Raw genomic sequence first — 23,459 nt, 5'->3', positions numbered from 1 at the left:
GTTGATGCATTATGTTGTATTCATCCTGTCTGTCCCAGGGTGTGATCCCTTTAGGAGGCTGTGTTGTGGATCCGAAGGAAGACCAGGGCATGCCATTCGCCATGGTTATAAATCATGCCGACTTCACTGTAAGCACTTAGACAGTAATATAAACTTTTTAATAATAGACACTTGAAATCTACATCTCTGTATTTATCAGGCAGTTACTGTATATCTCATGTGATAATGCATAGTACTGTATTTCTCATGTGATAATGTATGTTACTGTATATCTCATGTGATAATGCACACTACTGTATATCTCATGTGATAATGTGTGCTACTGTATATCTCATGTGATAATGTGTGCTACTGTATATCTCATGTGATAATGCATAGTACTGTATTTCTCATGTGATAATGTATGTTACTGTATATCTCATGTGATAATGCACACTACTGTATATCTCATGTGATAATGTGTGCTACTGTATATCTCATGTGATAATGTGTGCTACTGTATATCTCATGTGATAATGCTCACTACTGTATATCTCATGTGATAATGTGTGCTACTGTATTTCTCATGTGATAATGTATGTTACTGTATATCTCATGTGATAATGCACACTACTGTATATCTCATGTTATAATGTGTGCTACTGTATATATCATGTGATAATGTGTGCTACTGTATATCTCATGTGATAATGCTCACTACTGTATATCTCATGTGATAATGCATGCTACTGTATATATCTCATGTGATAATGCATGCTACTGTATATCGCATGTGATAATGCACACTACCGTATATCGCATGTGATAATGCATAGTACTGCATTTCTCATGTGATAATGCATGCTACTGTATATCTCATGTGATAATCCACACTACTGTATATCTCATGCGATAATGTATGTCACTGTACTACTGTATATCTCATGTGATAATGCATGCTCCTGTATATCTCATGTGACAATGCATGCTACTGTACTACTGTATATCTCATGTGATAATGCATGCTACTGTATATCTCATTTGACAATGCATGCTACTGTACTACTGTATATCTCATGTGATAATGTGTGCTACTGTATATCTCATGTGACAATGCACACTACTGTATATCTCATGTGATAATGTACACTACTGTATATCTCATGTGATAATGCATAGTACTGTATATCTCATGTGATAATGCACACTACTGTATATCTCATGTGATAATGTATGTTACTGTATATCTCATGTGATAATGCATAGTACTGTATATCTCATGTGATAATGCACACTACTGTATATCTCATGTGATAATGCACACCACTGTATATCTCATGTGATAATGCATAGTACTGTATATCTCATGTGATAATGCACACTACTGTATATCTCATGTGATAATGCATAGTACTGTATATCTCATGTGATAATGCACACTACTGTATATCTCATGTGATAATGCATAGTACTGTATTTCTCATGTGATAATGTATGTTACTGTATATCTCATGTGATAATGCATAGTACTGTATATCTCATGTGATAATCCACACAACTGTATATCTCATGTGATAATGCACACTACTGTATATCTCATGTGATAATGCACACTACTGTATATCTCATGTGATAATGCATAGTACTGTATTTCTCATGTGATAATGTGTGCTACTGTATATCTCATGTGATAATGTGTGCTACTGTATATCTCATGTGATAATGCTCACTACTGTATATCTCATGTGATAATGCATGCTACTGTATATATCTCATGTGATAATGCATGCTACTGTATATCGCATGTGATAATGCACACTACCGTATATCGCATGTGATAATGCATAGTACTGCATTTCTCATGTGATAATGCATGCTACTGTATATCTCATGTGATAATCCACACTACTGTATATCTCATGCGATAATGTATGTCACTGTACTACTGTATATCTCATGTGATAATGCATGCTACTGTATATCTCATGTGACAATGCATGCTACTGTACTACTGTATATCTCATGTGATAATGCATGCTACTGTATATCTCATTTGACAATGCATGCTACTGTACTACTGTATATCTCATGTGATAATGTGTGCTACTGTATATCTCATGTGACAATGCACACTACTGTATATCTCATGTGATAATGTACATTACTGTATATTTCATGTGATAATGCACACTACGATATATCCAATGTGATAATGCATAGTACTGTATTTCTCATGTGATAATGCATGCTACTGTATATCTCATGTGATAATGCACGCTACTGTTTGTGATGTAATCTTTTTTTAAATTACATTTTTGTAATTTAGCAGTCTCTTATTCAGTGCATATGATTTCATACTGTTTTGTTGTTGTTCGTACTGGTCCCCCGTGGGAATCGAACCAACAATCCTGGCATTATGAGTGTCATGCCCAACTGAGCCACACAGGATATATGCATGATGTGAAGATAATGTATGCTACTGTATATTATCTAGTGATGATAATGTATGCTACTGTATATTATCTAGTGATAGTGTATGCTACTGTATATTATCTAGTGATGATAATGTATGCTACTGTGTATCATGTGATGATAATGTATGCTACTGTATATTATCATGTGATGATAATGTATACTATTGTATATTATCTAGTGATGATAATGTATGCTACTGTATATTATCATGTGATGATAATGTATGCTATTGTATATTATCATGTGATGATGCTCTATTACTCCCTCAGGGTAACATTGTCCTGGCTGCAGAGAATGAGGCAGAACAAAACCAGTGGCTGGAGATGCTGCAGGAGTCTGGCAGAGTGTGAGTCACTATTTACGACATAAAGCCTCTTTAAATCTAGCTGTTCAAACTGCCTTTTTAAATGTAACTGTAAACAAACTGAAACTACACACTGCCTCTTTAAATCCAACTGACCACACTGCCACTTTAAATCCAACTGACCACACTGCCTCTTTAAATCCAACTGACCACACCTCCTCTTTAAATCCAACTGACCACACTGCCCCTTTAAATCCAACTGACCACACTGCCTCTTTAAATCCAACTGACCACACTGCCTCTTTAAATCCAACTGACCACACTGCCTCTTTAAATCCAACTGACCACACTGCCTCTTTAAATCCAACTGACCACACCTCCTCTTTAAATCCAACTGACCACACTGCCTCTTTAAATCCAACTGACCACACTGCCTCTTTAAATCCAACTGACCACACTGCCTCTTTAAATCCAACTGACCACACTGCCTCTTTAAATCCAACTGACCACACTGCCTCTTTAAATCTAGCTGTACAAACTGCAACTGTAAACAAATAACGTCAAATTGATCAGAAATACAGTGAAGAGATTGTTAATGTAGTAAATGACTATTGTAGCTGGAAATGGCAGATTTTTTATGGAATATCTACATTTATCAGCAGCCATCACTCACGTTGTGTTAGCTCATCAAAGTTTATAATTTTGAAAGGCTAATTTATCATTAGAAAACCCATTTGCAATTATGTTAGCACAGCTGAAAACTGTTGTCCTGATTAAAGAAGCAATAAAACTGGCCTTCTTTAGACTAGTTGAGTATCTGGAGCATCAGCATTTGTGGGTTCGATTACAAACTCAAAATGGCCAGAAACAAAGGACTTTCTTCTGAAACTCGTCAGTCTATTCTTGGCAATTAAATCCAACTGACCACACTGCCTCTTTAAATCCAACTGACCACACTGCCTCTTTAAATCCAACTGACCACACCTCCTCTTTAAATCCAACTGACCACACTGCCTCTTTAAATCCAACTGACCACACTGCCACTTTAAATCCAACTGACCACACTGCCTCTTTAAATCCAACTGACCACACTGCCTCTTTAAATCCAACTGACCACACTGCCTCTTTAAATCCAACTGACCACACTGCCCCTTTAAATCCAACTGACCACACTGCCTCTTTAAATCCAACTGACCCCACTAACTGTCTTATCAGGGGCAGCAGGGGTTAAGTCTATAAGTCTAACTCTAAGTAAAGGGTCCACCTTAGAGGGGGACTTTAGTCTCTTCAAACATGCATGGAGGAGCTGCACAGGTCTGCAATTGTATAGTGGAATATGTGACCTACTGTTGTGTGGTACTGGTGGTGATCATGCTGTATAAAACCTATATGGCCACATGCTGTGTTAAAGCTGTTAAACATCTAGTGTCTAAAACCTCCAGCACCTGGAAGAACGCCCAACTGGGAGAAGCCATGATAGAGAGCCTGGAAGCCCAGGGACTGCAGCTGGCCAAGGAGAAGCAAGAGTACCTGGGTAAGAAGAGGGACTGTGGAGGCATGGGTAGGCAGGAGGCATAAGGCCTGGTTCAGGGGAGAGAGGAGGGAATGGGTGAAAGGGGACATGGGCAGGTATGGGTCAGGGTGGCAGGTCCGAGGGGCTGAAAGTAATTTTGTTCTTTAGTTTTGATGCTTACAGTCCCACATGGAGACAATGGCCATATACAACAAGTGATCAGGCTGTTTTGTCACCCCAGACAAGCTGATGGAGGAGACAGAAGAACTGAGCCTGCAGCGAGAACAGAAGGAGCATCTGGAACGTCTGAACCTGGTTCTGGAGGAGGAGAAGCAGAAGTTTGAGGAGCTGGTGATGGAGCTTAGAGCAGAGCAGGATCAGATCAAACTGTAAGAGAGAGCTATGGAGAACATAAACTGGGATATTTACAATAATAAATACAGTAATAAATAATATACAGTAATAAATAATATACAGTAATAGATAATATACAGTAATAGATAATATACAGTAATAAATAATATACAGTAATAGATAATATACAGTAATAAATAATATACAGTAATAAATCATATACAGTAATAAATAACATACAGTAATAGATAATATACAGAAATAAATAAATACAGTAATAAATAACATACAGTAATAGATAATATACAGTAATAAATAATATACAGTAATAGATAATATACAGTAATAGATAATATACAGTAATAAATAAATACAGTAATAAATAATATACAGTAATAGATAATATACAGTAATAAATAATATACATAAATAAATAATATACAGAAATAAATACAGTAATAAATAATATACAGTAATAGATAATATACATACATAAATAATATACATAAATGAATACAGTAATAAATAATATACAGTAATAGATAATATACATAAATAAATAAATACAGTAATAAATACTTTTCAGAAATAAATAATTTAGTTTTAAATAATATACAGTAACATATAATGTACAATAATAAATAATATACAGTAATAAAGTGATAAATAAAATACATTAATTTATATACAGTAATAATAAAATACAGTAATAAGTAATATATAGTAATAATATACCGTAATAAATTAAATACAGTATTAAGTAATATACAGTAATAATAATATACAGTAATAAATTAAATACAGTAATAAATTAAATATATTATTAAGTAATATACAGTAATAATAATATACAGTAATAATAATATACAGTAATAAATTAAATACAGTAATAAATTAAATATAGTATTAAGTAATATACAGTAATAATAATATACAGTAATAATAATATACAGTAATAATAATATACAGTAATAATAATATACAGTAATCCCCACATATGAGTAAGAAAGATGCATGTAATACTTTTAAAGTGCATTTAATATAAGGAATGTAGCTCGTATCTCCGTCTTTATCCACTGCGTTAACTAAACTGCTGTGAAAACTCTTAGCCTTAAGACTCTGATCCTCAGGTCCATCTGCTGTGGGTTTGATGCTCTCAGTGTGGAGAGTGTTGCTATTACACTGTGTGGTGTACCGTGTTGTTGACAGGGACTTGGACGGCACAGCACAGTCTCTGAAAGGTGTGGAGTCTGAAAAAGAGGAGCTGAACAGTTTAACAACACTTCTTCAGAAATCTATTGAGGTATTTAAAATGAACTTGAGGAGAAAAACACACACACACACACACACACACACACACACACACACACACACACACACACACACACACACACACACACACATACACACACACACACACACACACACACACTCAGGTACACACACACCTTCATTACATCCATGATCTGGTCCTCCAGGAGCTGTCCCATGAGAAGCAGCGAACCCTGGAGTTGTTGAGGGAGAAGGAGCTTGAGCAGGGGGCTGAGCATCCAGAGAAGGACGAGGAGCAGGAGGTGCAGCCTGGTGACACGGGACTGCGATCGGAGCTGAGACACATTGAAGAGCAGATGAGGGAACTGCAGAGAGAAGGAGCAGGCTGAGGAGAGGTGAGAGGACCAGGAACATGGATCTTATTTTTGTCCAGTCTTGTGTGAAAAGTTCATAAGTTGGTAAAAAATAATAATAATAATTATCCTACCATATAAAAGACACATTAAGCAGCAGATAAATTAGAGAGGATCTGACCTCAGATTCAGCCTGAATGTGACCGGGCCGGCTGGTCCGCCTTCAGAAAGTTAGCCTGCCTGTGTCTGATCACAGCTGACTACCCTGTGGCCGCCTAAGAGTTTAATGAGGGTGAGAAAAACCATTAAAGTGGAAAAGTGCATTGATTCCTCAACAGACAAACCAACGACAAGCACCAGTAACTGGGATCAGGATGTGATGGGAAACTGGTGTTGACCAGAGGGCATGAGTGTTGTCATGACGTTGCCCTCTTTGGGTACAGTGAGCACCATCTCCCTCTCTATACTCCTTACACCAGGCTCTGTCAGAGAGGTTGTACATTTCTAGAGGAGAATCTTCCTCATGGCCAGACAGTATAGAGAGAGAGAGAGAGTTTTCATAGAGAGAACAAAGGAATTTCTTCCACCTCACAGAACTAGTGGTCCGAACAACATTTATATTCTGGAGAAGGTATAAAAGATCGGTGAAGTAACGAGCTACGAACTGGTCCGTTTGGTACAATTTTGTGAAACCTATGAGGGACAATACAGCCACATTACCATAATCCTGTTTATACAACATTCTCAGTTATGAGGCTTACATCTAATTGTTGTATAACAGCCCCTTTCTATGTTCCGAAGAAAACACCTGGGTTTTCCCATTTCAGACCAGCTTACCTCCATTACTAGAGGGCTAAGGGTTGAGAACAAACCAGTACCTCTATCACAGAGGGAAATAAGGTTTGAGTAGATTGCTGAATCTTTTAACCATCCCACGTGGTTAAACTCTTAGACTATTGATACCGACAGAATAAGAACAAGTCTTTGATATTAATTACTAGTCTGCAGCTAGGAATTTGGTATCATTGAACGTGAAGACCGACAACCGCCGAAACATCTATTCTATAACAACACGAATGAATGTTACTCTGAACTATCCATTCTAACCACGGCAGAGAGAGAGAGAGGGCGGACAAACTCTCCGACAGAAATAAACTTTTCAACAGAGATCACAATGACACACTGAGCGTAAATATATATATTGATTGCATTATTAATTATTAATTATTCCCGAATGAGTGAGCGTTCATGCGCAATTTATTAGCATTTCAATTGTTATAATTATCAACTGTGTGTCGTCTTAACTCAGTTGACCCCCACTTCCCTTTTGTACATCAAGCCACGATGCCGGTTTAACCCACTAGGGCACATCTGCTTTCATTTCCTTGTAACCATCTACTGTTTGTTTATGCCTTTCTGTGATGATTTAGTTAGTTAATAAATAAATTATGTAAGACAATTGATAAATGGATAACTCATAGTGAAGACTGGGTTCGTGCAGATACCCAACAATTTACGACGTTTGGAATGAGACTATGAATAATTCATTAATCAGAAGACTAAGACTATTAAAATATCTGAAAGTTATATTAGGAAAATTCTAACGTTGTAATCTGAATATTTTCCTTGGTTCCCCGACTTCCTTGTTAATTACATTTACATGATTAAGTAGTTTAATCACATAATAATAATTAATCTTCAGTTTAATGATGCCAAAGACATGAGTGTTGTATAAAAAAAATGCAGTGTATCTGTCAATGGCGGGCCCAACTGCAGAGCTCCGCAGTGAGGCCTAATGTGGGTATCTCTCAAGGCGGAGTCACATTGAAGAGCCCCATGGTGAAGCCTATTGAGGGTTTCTCTCAATGAAGGGCCTCGCTGCAGAGCTCCACCGTGAAGCCTAATGAGGATGTCTCTCAATCAAGTGTCCCCAATGCAGAGCTCTGCAACAAGGCCCTCTGTAATTTCCCACAGGGCATTCCCTGGAAATTAGGACCTACAGAACGACTTTCTTCTGTCCTATAACAGATCATTGCTTGTGCTTGTGTCTGATATTAACTTCTTGCGTCGAGCCATCCCGGATCCGGTATCGTGACTACAGCCTCAAGCTCATTACCATAACGCAACGTTAACTATTCATGAAAATCGCAAATGAAATGAAATGAATCTATTTGCTCTCAAGCTTAGCCTTTTGTTAATGTCATCTCAGATTTTCAAAATATGCTTCTCAACCATTGCAAAACAAGCATTTGTGTAACTGTATTGATAGCTAGCGTAGCATTTAGCGTTAGCATTCAGCAGGCAACATTTTCACAAAAACCAGAAAAGGATTCAAATAAAATCATTTACCTTTGAAGAACATCAGATGTTTTCAATGAGCAGACTCTCAGTTAGATAGCAAATGCTCCGTTTTTACAAAAAATATTATTTGTGTTGACTAATCGCTCCGTTTTGTTCATCGCGTTTGGGTAAGAAAAAAAGAAAAAATAATAAGTCATTAAAACACTGACTTTTTTCCAAATTAACTCCATAATATCGACAGAAACATGGCAAACCGATGTTTAGAATCAATCCTCAAGGTGTTTTTCACATATCTATCGACGATAAATCCTTCGTGGCAGTTGACTTTCTCTTCTGAAGAATATGGAACGCGCGTGGACCTACAGATTACGCAATAATTTCGACACAGGACACCGGGCGGGACACCAGGTAAATGTAGTCTCTTATGGTCAATCTTCCAATGATATGCCTACAAACACGTCACAATGCTGCAGACATCTTGGACGAACGGCAGAGCGCATAAGCTCGTTCACAGCACATTCACAGCCATATAAGGAGACGATAGTAAAACAGAGCGTCAAAAATCAGCTCATTTCCTGTTTGAAGTTTCATCTTGGTTTCGCCTGTAAGATCAGTTCTGAGGCACTCACAGATAATATCTTTGCAGTTTTGAAAACGTCAGAGTGTTTTCTTTCCAAAGCTGGCAATTATATGCATAGTCGAGCATCTTTTCGTGACAAAATATTGCGCTTAAAACGGGCACGTTTTTTATCCAATAATGACATAGCGCCCCCATAGGTTGAAGAGGTTAACATCCCCTTGTGATACATTATCCTACCAAATTCCTTCATTAGGTAAGAGGTTGGGTAAGAGGTAAGCGATATAAATGCCCAGGGCGGAAGGCTTTTAAACACTTAGCCTAGTATTGACCTGCTGTGGATGGGGACTGCAGGATTGTGTTAGTATGCACAGTACCTTTCCTCCAACTGTGTGTCTGGCAATGTGTGTGTGCGCGCTCTAGCTGTATGTTACTGTGTGTGTGTGTGTTTTGTACCTCTGACAGACTATGTGTGTGCGTGCAAGTCGAGGGTGCACAGGACTGTGTGTTCTCTGGCTCCCCCTGCAGGCTAACGGAGAATGAGCAGCGTGACACAGTTTAACATGACTGTCTGTTCTCTGGCTCCCCCTGCAGGCTAACGGAGAATGAGCAGCGTGACACAGTTTAACATGACTGTCTGTGTTCTCTGGCTCCCCCTGCAGGCAAACAGAGAATGAGCAGCGTGCCACAGTTCTGCAACAGGAAAGAGAGTTCTACTCCTGTCAGTCCAGGACTTTACAGCAGTCCCTCACACAGCTCACTGTGGACAAGAAGCAAACTGAGGTGGAACTCAAGGTAAACCACACTGCCTCTCCAATGGCACCCTATTCCCTACATAGTGCACTACTTTTAACCAGAGCTACTCTAACGTTTCCAAAACTGTAAAGATATTGTCTGTGAGTATAACAGAACTGATGTTGCAGGCGAAAGCCTGAGAAAAATCCAATCCAGAAGTGCCCCATATTTTGAAAGCGCTGCGTTCCAATGAGTCCCTATTGAGCTGTGAATGTGCTATCAACCAGCTTACGCTTTCTACGTATTCCCCAAGGTGTCTACAGCATTGTGACATAGTTTACGCATTTATATTGAAGAATAGCCGTAGCGGCTACATTGCGCAAGTGGTCACCTGATGCCCCCAGAGATTCTCGCGTAAAATACAGAGGTAGCCATTACTCCAATTGGTCCTACTGAAAAATAAAAAAATAAAAATTAATTGTCCCGATGGACAATATATTATCGAATAAATATTTGAAAAACACATTGAGGATTGATTATAAACAACGTTTGCCATGTTTCTGTCGATATTATGGAGCTAATTTGGAATATTTTTGCCGTTTTCGTGACTGCAATTTCCGGCCGATTTCTCAGCCAAACTTGAAGAACAAACGGAGCTATAAAGGAACATTTGCTATCTAACTGGGAGTCTCATGAAGAGATTTTATTTTTCATTGTTAATTAATAGTGACTCCCTTATCCCGCATGAGGGAGCGTAATCATCGACTGACACTAATTAGCATAACGCAACGGACATAAATATTCCTAGAAAATATTCCTATTCATGAAAATCACAAGTGAAATATATTGAGACACAGCTTAGCATTTTGTTAATCACCCTGTTATCTCAGATTTTCAAAATATGCTTTACAGCCAAAGCTAGACAAGCATTTGTGTAAGTTTATCGATAGCCTAGCATAGCATTTTGTCCAGCTAGCAGCAGGTAACTTGGTCACGGAATTCAGAAAAGCAATTAAATTAAATTGTTTACCTTTGATGAGCTTCGGATGTTTTCACTCACGAGACTCCCAGTTAGATAGCAAATGTTCCTTTTTCCAAAAATATAATTTTTGTAGGCGAAATAGCTCCGTTTGTTCTTCACGTTTGGCTGAGAAATCGGCCGGAAATTGCAGTCGCAAAAACTCTGAAAAATATTCAAAATTAGCTCCATAATATCGACAGAAACATGGCAAACGTTGTTTATAATCAATCCTCAAGGTGTTTTTCAAATATCTATTCGATAATATATCCAACGGGACAATTGGTTTTTCAGTAGGACCGATTGGAATAATGGCTACCTCTGTATTTTACTCGAGAATCACTCTGGGAGCCATCAGGTGACCAGTTGCACAATGTTGCCACTTACGTTTATTCTTCAACATAAATGTGTAAAACTACGTAACAATGCTGTAGACATCTTGGGGAATACGGAGAAAAGTAATCTGGTTGATAGCCCATTCGCTGCTCAATAGGGACGCAACGCTTTCAAAACATGAGGCACTTCCAGATTGGATTTTCTCAGGCTTTCAACCTGCAATATCAGTTCTGTTATACTCACAGGCAATATTTTTACAGTTTTGGAAACTTTAGAGTGTTTTCTATCCTAAGCTGTCAATTATATGCATATTCTAGCATCTTGTCCTGACAAATTATCCCGTTTACTACTGGAACGTTATTTTTCCAAAAATGAAAATACTGCCCCCTAGTCACAGAAGACATAATTATCCAAAAGGCAGATCCTAGATCAGGCCTCCTACTCTGAGATGCTTTGTGAATACGGGCCCTGACCTCCTGTTGTGTCCCAGGTGGAGATTGAGTCTCGTATGGAGCTGGAGCGGAGGTTGAAGCAGGCTGAGGAGGCTCTACGGAACCTGGAGAAAGGTCTGAGCTCTCTGGAACGCTCAAAGAGAAGGATGACAAGATGAAGGGAGACGTCAACAACCTCAGGAGTGAGTTACACTTACTACACACGCACGCACGCACGCACGCACGACGCACGCACGCACGCACGCACGCACGCACGCACGCACGCACGCACGCACGCACATTTAAGTCATTTAGCACGCTCACGCACACACAAACATACACCTTATGACACAGTGGAACAGCCACTTTACAACACATCTAAATCACACACAGTCATAGATAAACACACAGCCATAAACATCACTGGTTCAGTTCAGGATCATTCATAAAGGGTTCAGTTAACCCAGGATAAGTCATAAAGGGTTCAGTTAACCCAGGATATTCTAAAGGGTCTCAGGATCATTCATAAAGGGTTCAGTTAACCCAGTCATAACCCAGGATAAGTCATAAAGGGTTCAGTTAACCCAGGATAAGTCATAAAGGGTTCAGTTAACCCAGGATCATTCATAAAGGGTTCAGTTAACCCAGGATCATTCATAAAGGGTTCAGTTAACCCAGAATAATTCATAAAGGGTTTAGTTAACCCAGGATAATTCATAAAGGGTTCAGTTAACCCAGGATAATTCATAATGTGTGTAGTTGTCCTGCCTCCTCCTGGGTAGAACAAGTTATTGCTACAGTATATTATTTCTGTCATATTTAGTGTCCTAGCAACTACTGAGTGCTGCGAGGAACATAACTACACTGAACAAAAATGTAAACGCAACAATTTAAAATATTGTTACTGAGTTTACAGTAAATCAGTCAAATTGAAATGAATTAATTCGGCCCTAATCTATGGATCTCACATGATGGGGAATGGAGATATACGTCTGTTATCACAACTCAGGCTAAGACCCAGGTTGAAATACAGGAGGTGGATAGTACGAGTCTGTTTTTTTTATAGTACAGGACAGCAGAAATCAGAGTCAGGCAGGTACAGGACAGCAGGCAAAGAGTCGTAATCCAAATCAGAGTCAGGACACCAGGCAGAATCAGGTTAAGGACAGGCCGAAAGGTCAGAACTGGGAAGACGGGGGAAAACAAAAACTAGATCACAGGAAACACGGGGACACGCTGGTAGGACTTGACGGGACAAGACGATCTGGCAACAGACAAACCGAAAACTAAGGTATAAATACACAGGGAATAACGGGGGGAGACACCTGGTGGGGGGTGGAGACAAACACAGAGACAGGTGAAACAGATCAGGGCCCTGTTGGTCACAGGTACCTGGATCAGAAAACCAGTCAGTATCTCATTCCTTTGCAACGCTTCTCCTTCGCATAGAGTGGATCAGGCTGTTGATTGTGGCCTGTTTAATGTTGTCCCAGTCCTCTTTAATGGCTGTGCGAAGTTGCTGGATATTGGCAAGAACAGGAACACTCTGTCGCACATGTCGATCCAGAGCATCCCAAACATGCTCAATGGGTGACATGTCTGGTGAGTATGCAGGCCATGGAAGAACTGGGAAATTTTCAGCTTACAGGAATTGTGTACAGATCCTTGTGACATGGGGCTGTGAATTATCATGCTGAAACATGAAGTGATGGTGGTGGATGAATGACAATGGGCCTCAGGATCCCGTCACGGTATCTCTGTGCATTCAAATTGACATCGATAAAATGCAATTCTGTTCATTGTCCGTAGCTTTGCCCCATACCATAACCCCACCGCCACCATGGGGCACACTGTTCACAACGTTGACATCAGCTAACAGCTAACTCACACGACGCCATATAAGCTGTCTGACATCTGCTCAATAAAAGTTGAAACTGGGATTCATCCGTGAAGAACACACTTCCCCAGCATGCCAGTGGCCATCGAAGGTGATCATTTCCCCACTGAAGTCGGTTACGACTCCGAACTGCAGTCAGGTCAAAACTCTGGCGAGGACGACGAACACGCAAATGAGCTTCCCTGAGACAATTCTTTGGTTGTACAAACCCTCAGTTTCATCAGCTGACTGGGTGGCTGGTCTCAGACCATCCCTCAGTGTCATCAGCTGTCTGGGTGGCTGGTCTCAGACCATCCCACAGTGTCATCAGCTGTCTGGGTGGCTGGTCTCAGACCATCCCACAGTTTCATCAGCTGTCTGGGTGGCTGGTCTCAGACCATCCCACAGTTTCATCAGCTGACCAGGTGGCTGGTCTCAGACCATCCCACAGTTTCATCAGCTGACCAGGTGGCTGGTCTCAGACCATCCCACAGTTTCATCAGCTGTCTGGGTGGCTGGTCTCAGACCATCCCACAGTTTCATCAGCTGTCTGGGTGGCTGGTCTCAGACCATCCCACAGTTTCATCAGCTGACCAGGTGGCTGGTCTCAGACGATCCCGCAGGTGAAGAAGCCGTATGTGCCCTGGGCTGGCGTGGTTATATGAGGTCTACAGTTTTGAGGCCGGTTGGACGTACTGCTAAATTGTCTAAAGTAACGTTTGGAGGCGGCTTATGGTAGAGAAATGCCAATTGCTTGCTGCACCCAAACTTGAGACGTCTGTGGCATTGTGTTGTGTGACAAAACTGCACATTTTAGAGTGGCCTTTTTTTTGTCCCCAGCCCAAAATGTGTTTAATCAGCTTCTTGATATGCCACACCACACACAGCTGTCTTATCTTGGAGAAATGTTCACTAACAGCGATGTTCACCAACAACAACATATTTGATGTAAACATATTTGTGCACAAACTCTTGAACATTTCTGGGATCTTTTATTTCATGAAACATGGGACCAACCTTTTACGTGTTTTTGTAATTTTTGTCCAGTATAGCTACATGGGATATGTGTGTGTGTGTGTGTTCTTCACCCAGGGTTCTTTGAGGAGTGTATCTGTGCTGCAGAGATCGAGGCCAAGCTCCCTTCTATAATGAAGAATGCTGTGTATCTCCACAAGGCTACAGCACGACGCATTAAGAGCTGTCGGATCCAGAGACGCGCCTCCAAACACCACTGGTGTGAGTACACACATACGCATGGAGGCTGCTGAGGTCGAGCACGGCTCATAATAATGTCTGGACCGGAGTGAATGGAATGGCATCAAACACAGGGAAACCATGGAAACCACGTGTTTGATGTGTTCGATACCATTCCACTCATTCCGCTCCAGTTATTACCACAACCCCGTCCTCCCAAATTAAGTTGCCACCAACTTCCTGTGACACACACACACTCATGTCTTTTCCTCTGCAGTGAAACACTCCCAGTCATTCGTGGTTGCCCGTGGCGATGGCGCCAGCATGGAGGACCTGAGGAGACTGCCCGGCGACTGACCTCCGACAGCTGTTTCAGGAAGAGCGTCTACAAGATCATCACACGCCACGACCAGGAGACCTCCGCCAAGAAAGATGACTGACAGAGATAGGGAGGGATGGTGCGGGAGGAGGGATTGTGTGTGTGTGTGTGTGTGTGTGTGTGTGTGAGAGTGTAATAGTGTCAAGTCCTGTCGTCTGCTCCCACGGTGTTGTAGCTGGGTCGGGATTATCTTTAGGATGTCATCTCTTCAATATGATGTAATCTCTTCAATATGATGTAATCTCTTCAATATGATGTCATCTCTTCAATATGATGTCATCTCTTCAATATGATGTCATCTCTTCAATATGATGTCATCTCTTCAATATGATGTCATCTCTTCAACAGCCTGGTTGTGTTCAAACTGCATTACAATACTTTTATGCAAAATATTTTTATTCAAACAAAATTCATGTTTATTGTTAAAGATACAGCAGCTCTATTTACTGTCCTACAGCTTGGAGGACGGTCGGAAAAATAATGCATGTAGTTATTGAACCAACACGATATGACAATGTGATGGTTTACAGTACAGTACAGGCAGAAGCCTTAAACCTGACCCTGGGTAACCCCAAAGATGTACCCTTTAAAATAGGAATTAAATTGTAAATCAACCATATGGTCGACACACACACTGCAAGTCGACACACACACACACTGCAAGTCGACACACACACACACACACACTGCAGGTCGACACACACACACACTGCAAGTCAACACACACACACACTGCAAGTCAACACACACACACACACTGCAGGTCGACACACACACTGCAAGTTGACACACACACACACACTGCAGGTTGACACACACTGCAAGTTGACCCACACACACACTGCAGGTCGACACACACTGCAAGTCGACACACACACACACACACACACACTGCAGGTCGACACACACACTGCAAGTCGACCCACACACACACACTGCAAGTCGACACACACACTGCAAGTCGACACACACACACACACACACACACACACACACACACACACACACACACACACACACACACACACACACACACACACTGCAAGTCGACACACACACACACACACACACACACACACACACACAGTCACACACACACACACACACACACACACTGCAAGTCGACACACACACACTGCAAGTCGGCACACACACTGCAAGTCGGCACACACACACTGCAAGTCGACACACACACACACACTGCAGGTCGACACACACACACACACTGCAAGTCACACACACACACACACACACACACACACACACACAGCAAGTCGACACACACACACACTGCAGTTCGACACACACACACACACTGCAAGTCGACACACACACACACACACTGCAAGTCGACACACACACACACACTGCAAGGCTAGGTAATGACCATAGGAGTTGGCAAGACAGCACACACAGATCTGGGACCAGGCTAGGTAACGACCATAAGAGTTGGCAAGACAGCACACACAGATCTGGGACCAGGCTAGGTAATGACCATAGGAGTTGGCAAGACAACACAAACAATATATCTCAACACGTGGCCCTGTGGAAAAGATTAACCAATATTACTCAACACGTGGCCCTGTGGAAAGATGTCCTCATGTATTTGGGCAGCAAAACTTAATATTGTTGTAGTAATGAAACAAAATGCCTTGTTATTAAAGCTGTGTTAAACCTTGTTCTGGTCTTGTATAATACTCTACAGCTCTATAACCCTAACCCTAAACGAGGCCTTGTTCTGGTCTTGTATAATACTCTACAGCTCTATAACCCTAACCTAAACGAGGCCTTGTTCTGGTCTGGTACAATACTCTACAGCTCTATAACCCTAAACGAGGCCTTGTTCTGGTCTGGTACAATACTCTACAGCTCTATAACCCTAAACGAGGCCTTGTTCTGGTCTGGTACAATACTCTACAGCTCTATAACCCTAACCCTAAACGAGGCCTTGTTCTGGTCTGGTACAATACTCTACAGCTCTATAACCCTAAACGAGGCCTTGTTCTGGTCTGGTACTATACTCTACAGCTCTATAACCCTAACCCTAAACGAGACCTTGTTCTGGTCTGGTACAATACTCTACAGCTCTATAACCCTAAACAAGGCCTTGTTCTGGTCTGGTACTATACTCTACAGCTCTATAACCCTAACCCTAAATGAGGCCTTGTTCTGGTCTTGTATAATACTCTACAGCTCTATAACCCTAAACAAGGCCTTGTTCTGGTCTGGTACTATACTCTACATCTCTATAACCCTAACCCTAAACGAGGCCTTGTTCTGGTCTGGTACTATACTCTACAGCTCTATAACCCTAACCCTAAACGAGGCCTTGTTCTGGTCTGGTACAATACTCTACAGCTCTATAACCCTAAACAAGGCCTTGTTCTGGTCTGGTACTATACTCTACAGCTCTATAACCCTAACCCTAAACGAGGCCTTGTTCTGGTCTTGTATAATACTCTACAGCTCTATAACCCTAACCCTAAACGAGGCCTTGTTCTGGTCTGGTACAATACTCTACAGCTCTATAACCCTAAACAAGGCCTTGTTCTGGTCTGGTACTATACTCTACAGCTCTATAACCCTAACCCTAAACGAGGCCTTGTTCTGGTCTGGTACAATACTCTACAGCTCTATAACCCTAACCCTAAACGAGGCCTTGTTCTGGTCTGGTACTATACTCTACAGCTCTATAACCCTAAACGAGGCCTTGTTCTGGTCTGGTACTTTACTCTACAGCTCTATAACCCTAAACGAGGCCTTGTTCTGGTCTGGTACTATACTCTACAGCTCTATAACCCTAACCCTAAAGAAGGCCTTGTTCTGGTCTGGTACTATACTCTATAGCTCTATAACCCTAAACAAGGCCTTGTTCTGGTCTGGTACTATACTCTACAGCTCTATAACCCTAACCCTAAACGAGGCCTTGTTCTGGTCTTGTATAATACTCTACAGCTCTATAACCTAAACGAGGCCTTGTTCTGGTCTGGTACTATACTCTATAGCTCTATAACCCTAAACAAGGCCTTGTTCTGGTCTGGTACTATACTCTACAGCTCTATAACCCTAAACGAGGCCTTGTTCTGGTCTGGTACAATACTCTATAGCTCTATAACCCTAAACGAGGCCTTGTTCTGGTCTTGTATAATACTCTATAGCTCTATAACCCTAACCCTAAACGAGGCCTTGTTCTGGTCTGGTACTATACAGTAGACCCCTATATGACCCCCTACATTAGAACCCTATATAACCCCCTACATTAGACCCCTATATGAGAACCCTACATGACCCCCTACATTAGGTCAGTGTTCTGTAGGACATAGTTATCTTGGTAACTGTAGTGTTCTGTCGGACATAGTTATCTTGGTAACTGTAGTGTTCTGTAGGACATAGTTCTCTTGGCAACAGTAGTGTTCTGTAGGACATAGTTCTCTTGGTAACTGTAGTGTTCTGTAGGGGACATAGTTCTCTTGGTAACTGTAGTGTTCTGTCGGACATAGTTATCTTGGTAACTGTAGTGTTCTGTCGGACATAGTTATCTTGGTAACAGTAGTGTTCTGTAGGACATAGTTATCTTGGTAACTGTAGTGTTCTGTAGGACATAGTTCTCTTGGCAACAGTAGTGTTCTGTAGGACATAGTTCTCTTGGTAACTGTAGTGTTCTGTAGGACATAGTTCTCTTGGTAACTGTAGTGTTCTGTAGGACATAGTTCTCTTGGCAACAGTAGTGTTCTGTAGGACATAGTTCTCTTGGCAACAGTAGTGTTCTGTAGGACATAGTTATCTTGGTAACTGTAGTGTTCTGTAGGACATAGTTATCTTGGTAACTGTAGTGTTCTGTAGGACAGTTCTCTTGGCAACAGTAGTGTTCTGTAGGACATAGTTATCTTGGTAACTGTAGTGTTCTGTAGGACATAGTTCTCTTGGTAACTGTAGTGTTCTGTCGGACATAGTTATCTTGGTAACTGTAGTGTTCTGTCGGACATAGTTATCTTGGTAACAGTAGTGTTTTGTAGGACATAGTTATCTTGGTAACTGTAGTGTTCTGTAGGACATAGTTCTCTTGGTAACAGTAGTGTTCTGTAGGACATAGTTCTCTTGGTAACTGTAGTGTTCTGTAGGACATAGTTCTCTTGGCAACAGTAGTGTTCTGTAGGACATAGTTATCTTGGTAACTGTAGTGTTCTGTAGGACATAGTTAGTAACTGTAGTGTTCTGTAGGACATAGTTCTCTTGGCAACAGTAGTGTTCTGTAGGACATAGTTCTCTTGGTAACTGTAGTGTTCTGTAGGACATAGTTATCTTGGTAACTGTAGTGTTCTGTAGGACATAGTTATCTTGGTAACAGTAGTGTTCTGTAGGACATAGTTCTCTTGGTAACTGTAGTGTTCTGTAGATAGTTCTCTTGGTAACTGTAGTGTTCTGTAGGACATAGTTCTCTTGGTAACTGTAGTGTTCTGTAGGACATAGTTCTCTTGGTAACTGTAGTGTTCTGTAGGACATAGTTCTCTTGGTAACTGTAGTGTTCTGTAGGACATAGTTCTCTTGGCAACAGTAGTGTTCTGTAGGACATAGTTATCTTGGTAACTGTAGTGTTCTGTAGGACATAGTTCTCTTGGCAACAGTAGTGTTCTGTAGGACATAGTTCTCTTGGTAACTGTAGTGTTCTGTAGGACATAGTTACATAGTGTTCTGTAGGACATAGTTCTCTTGGTAACTGTAGTGTTCTGTAGGACATAGTTCTCTTGGCAACAGTAGTGTTCTGTAGGACATAGTTATCTTGGTAACTGTAGTGTTCTGTAGGACATAGTTATCTTGGTAACTGTAGTGTTCTGTAGGACATAGTTCTCTTGGCAACAGTAGTGTTCTGTAGGACATAGTTCTCTTGGTAACTGTAGTGTTCTGTAGACATAGTTATCTTGGTAACTGTAGTGTTCTGTAGGACATAGTTCTCTTGGTAACAGTAGTGTTCTGTAGGACATAGTTCTCTTGGTAACTGTAGTGTTCTGTAGATAGTTCTCTTGGTAACTGTAGTGTTCTGTAGGACATAGTTCTCTTGGTAACTGTAGTGTTCTGTAGGACATAGTTCTCTTGGTAACAGTAGTGTTCTGTAGGACATAGTTCTCCTGGTAACTGTAGTGTTCTGTAGGACATAGTTATCTTGGTAACTGTAGTGTTCTGTCGGACATAGTTCTCTTGGTAACTGTAGTGTTCTGTAGGACATAGTTATCTTGGTAACTGTAGTGTTCTGTCGGACATAGTTATCTTGGTAACTGTAGTGTTCTGTCGGACATAGTTATCTTGGTAACAGTAGTGTTCTGTAGGACATAGTTATCTTGGTAACTGTAGTGTTCTGTAGGACATAGTTCTCTTGGCAACAGTAGTGTTCTGTAGGACATAGTTCTCTTGGTAACTGTAGTGTTCTGTAGGACATAGTTCTCTTGGTAACTGTAGTGTTCTGTAGGACATAGTTCTCTTGGCAACAGTAGTGTTCTGTAGGACATAGTTCTCTTGGCAACAGTAGTGTTCTTAGGACATAGTTCTCTTGGTAACTGTAGTGTTCTGTAGGACATAGTAGGACATAGTTCTCTTGGTAACAGTAGTTCTGTAGGACATAGTTATCTTGGTAACTGTAGTGTTCTGTAGGACATAGTTATCTTGGTAACAGTAGTGTTCTGTAGGACATAGTTCTCTTGGCAACAGTAGTGTTCTGTAGGACATAGTTATCTTGGTAACTGTAGTGTTCTGTCGGACATAGTTCTCTTGGTAACAGTAGTGTTCTGTAGGACATAGTTCTCTTGGTAACAGTAGTGTTCTGTAGGACATAGTTATCTTGGTAACTGTAGTGTTCTGTAGGACATAGTTATCTTGGTAACTGTAGTGTTCTGTAGGACATAGTTATCTTGGTAACTGTAGTGTTCTGTAGGACATAGTTCTCTTGGTAACTGTAGTGTTCTGTAGGACATAGTTCTCTTGGTAACTGTAGTGTTCTGTAGGACATAGTTCTCTTGGCAACAGTAGTGTTCTGTAGGACATAGTTCTCTTGGCAACAGTAGTGTTCTGTAGGACATAGTTATCTTGGTAACTGTAGTGTTCTGTAGGACATAGTTATCTTGGTAACTGTAGTGTTCTGTAGGACATAGTTCTCTTGGCAACAGTAGTGTTCTGTAGGACATAGTTCTCTTGGTAACTGTAGTGTTCTGTAGGACATAGTTATCTTGGTAACTCTAGTGTTCTGTAGGACATAGTTCTCTTGGCAACAGTAGTGTTCTGTAGGACATAGTTCTCTTGGTAACAGTAGTGTTCTGTAGGACATAGTTCTCTTGGTAACAGTAGTGTTCTGTAGGACATAGTTCTCTTGGTAACTGTAGTGTTCTGTAGGACATAGTTCTCTTGGTAACTGTAGTGTTCTGTAGGACATAGTTATCTTGGTAACTGTAGTGTTCTGTAGGACATAGTTCTCTTGGTAACTGTAGTGTTCTGTAGGACATAGTTCTCTTGGTAACTGTAGTGTTCTGTAGGACATAGTTCTCTTGGTAACTGTAGTGTTCTGTAGGACATAGTTCTCTTGGCAACAGTAGTGTTCTGTAGGACATAGTTATCTTGGTAACTGTAGTGTTCTGTAGGACATAGTTCTCTTGGCAACAGTAGTGTTCTGTAGGACATAGTTCTCTTGGTAACTGTAGTGTTCTGTAGGACATAGTTATCTTGGTAACTGTAGTGTTCTGTAGGACATAGTTCTCTTGGTAACTGTAGTGTTCTGTAGGACATAGTTCTCTTGGTAACTGTAGTGTTCTGTAAGACATAGTTCTCTTGTAACAGTAGTGTTCTGTAGGACATAGTTCTCCTGGTAACTGTAGTGTTCTGTAAGACATAGTTCTCTTGGTAACAGTAGTGTTCTGTAGGACATAGTTCTCCTGGTAACTGTAGTGTTCTGTAGGACATAGTTATCTTAGTAACTGTAGTGTTCTGTCGGACATAGTTCTCTTGGTAACTGTAGTGTTCTGTAGGACATAGTTCTCTTGGTAACTGTAGTGTTCTATAGGACATAGTTATCTTGGTAACTGTAGTGTTCTATAGGACATAGTTATCTTGGTAACTGTAGTGTTCTGTAGGCCATTGTAGGTGGTGGTAGTAGGCAGGTGGAGGAAGTCATCGCCCTTTCCACCCTCGCCAGGATCTGTAGCATCAACACCTCATTATGACATTTAATACTGAATATAACATGATGTTCCCATTAAATATATTTTCTCACAGGCAGATAAAAGCTCACGTTTGTAATTCTTCCATTTCACCTCACCTCACCTACGGCTAGCTAAAGAACACCCTATTCCTACATAGTACACTATTTTTGATTAGAGCCTTATGGGCCCTGATTAAAAGTGATGCACTAAATAGGGCTTGATTTAGGATGTAAACAGAGATCTGCGTTCATTGCAGTAAGCTAGCACAGTTCTCTCTGCCAGGCCGGCCCTAATGCTGCAGGGAACAGCTCACAAACCTTTTGGGCAGATTTCTCTCAGTATTTACAATGTTGATAATGGTTGGCAGGTTTTCTGTTCTGTTAAAAAGCCTGCGACTGAATAGTACAGGAGCTGAGAGTGAGCTGAGAGGGCGCTGAGAGGGGCTGAGAGGGAGGAGCGAGAGAGGTGAGAGAGAGCCACACATGTCAATATGATTATTACACTATTAGCTTTCCTTGTCTCCAATAAATCTCCTTTAGGAATCTGCTAGCTATCGGGTTGTGTCCCAAATGGCACCCTATTCCCCATAGTGCACTACTTTTGACCAGAGTCCCGTGGCCTGGTCAGCAGTAGTGCACTATGAGAATAGGGGTCCTCTTGGGGCGCTAGCTAGATGAGGAAATCTGCAGCTGTAGGCCAGTTGGGAGAAGCACACGTTCTGCTGTGCTGAAATGAAATGCCCTCCCCCTCTTTCCAGCCTGCAGGCTCTAGCCTTTTGGGGCCCTAAGCGAGATTTGGTTGGGGGCCTGGCGGGCATATTTTTGATGTTTTAAAGAACATATTTCCCATAAAGTCAACACATTAGGGGGCATAGACAACATGTTGCAGTTTTAAGCAAGCTTTCTACAGTTCTACACATTTTTGCCAATAGGCAGAAACAAGGTGTGTAATTTTTAAACAAATTCCATGCAATTTACTCATTTGCCATGGAGTTGGAAGAAAATTTTAAAAGTTTAAAAAATGAATTTCATACAATTCTATACATTTGCCCATGGCTTATGCCATGTTAATGATATCTGAGTGAGAGTTACTAACACAGTAATTGGGCCCCCTGGAGGTCAGTGCCAACTGGAGGTCAGTGGTCAGGGCCCCTGGAGTCAGAAAAAATAGATGGCATC

At 41.0% G+C, this 23,459-nt stretch overlaps 1 protein-coding gene across 1 annotated transcript in view; it reads left to right on the top strand.

Moving 5' to 3' along the window:
- The window catches only part of LOC127915622 (pleckstrin homology domain-containing family D member 1-like), a 38,368-nt gene extending 23,210 nt beyond the window's left edge, over positions 1-15,158 (top strand). The window contains 13 exon segments of the mRNA XM_052495842.1: positions 39-128; positions 2,724-2,800; positions 4,201-4,292; positions 4,513-4,660; positions 5,835-5,928; positions 6,104-6,277; positions 6,730-6,746; positions 9,791-9,923; positions 11,708-11,801; positions 11,804-11,851; positions 14,617-14,760; positions 14,996-15,052; positions 15,055-15,158. Coding sequence (XP_052351802.1) covers positions 39-128; positions 2,724-2,800; positions 4,201-4,292; positions 4,513-4,660; positions 5,835-5,928; positions 6,104-6,277; positions 6,730-6,746; positions 9,791-9,923; positions 11,708-11,801; positions 11,804-11,851; positions 14,617-14,760; positions 14,996-15,052; positions 15,055-15,158 — 1,272 coding nt within the window.
- The last annotated feature ends 8,301 nt before the right edge of the window (positions 15,159-23,459 follow it).

The sequence above is a fragment of the Oncorhynchus keta genome, chromosome 35 (genome assembly GCF_023373465.1).
Source record: "Oncorhynchus keta strain PuntledgeMale-10-30-2019 chromosome 35, Oket_V2, whole genome shotgun sequence".
Taxonomy (NCBI): domain Eukaryota; kingdom Metazoa; phylum Chordata; class Actinopteri; order Salmoniformes; family Salmonidae; genus Oncorhynchus; species Oncorhynchus keta.
This window is presented reverse-complemented; position numbering and strand designations above follow the sequence as displayed.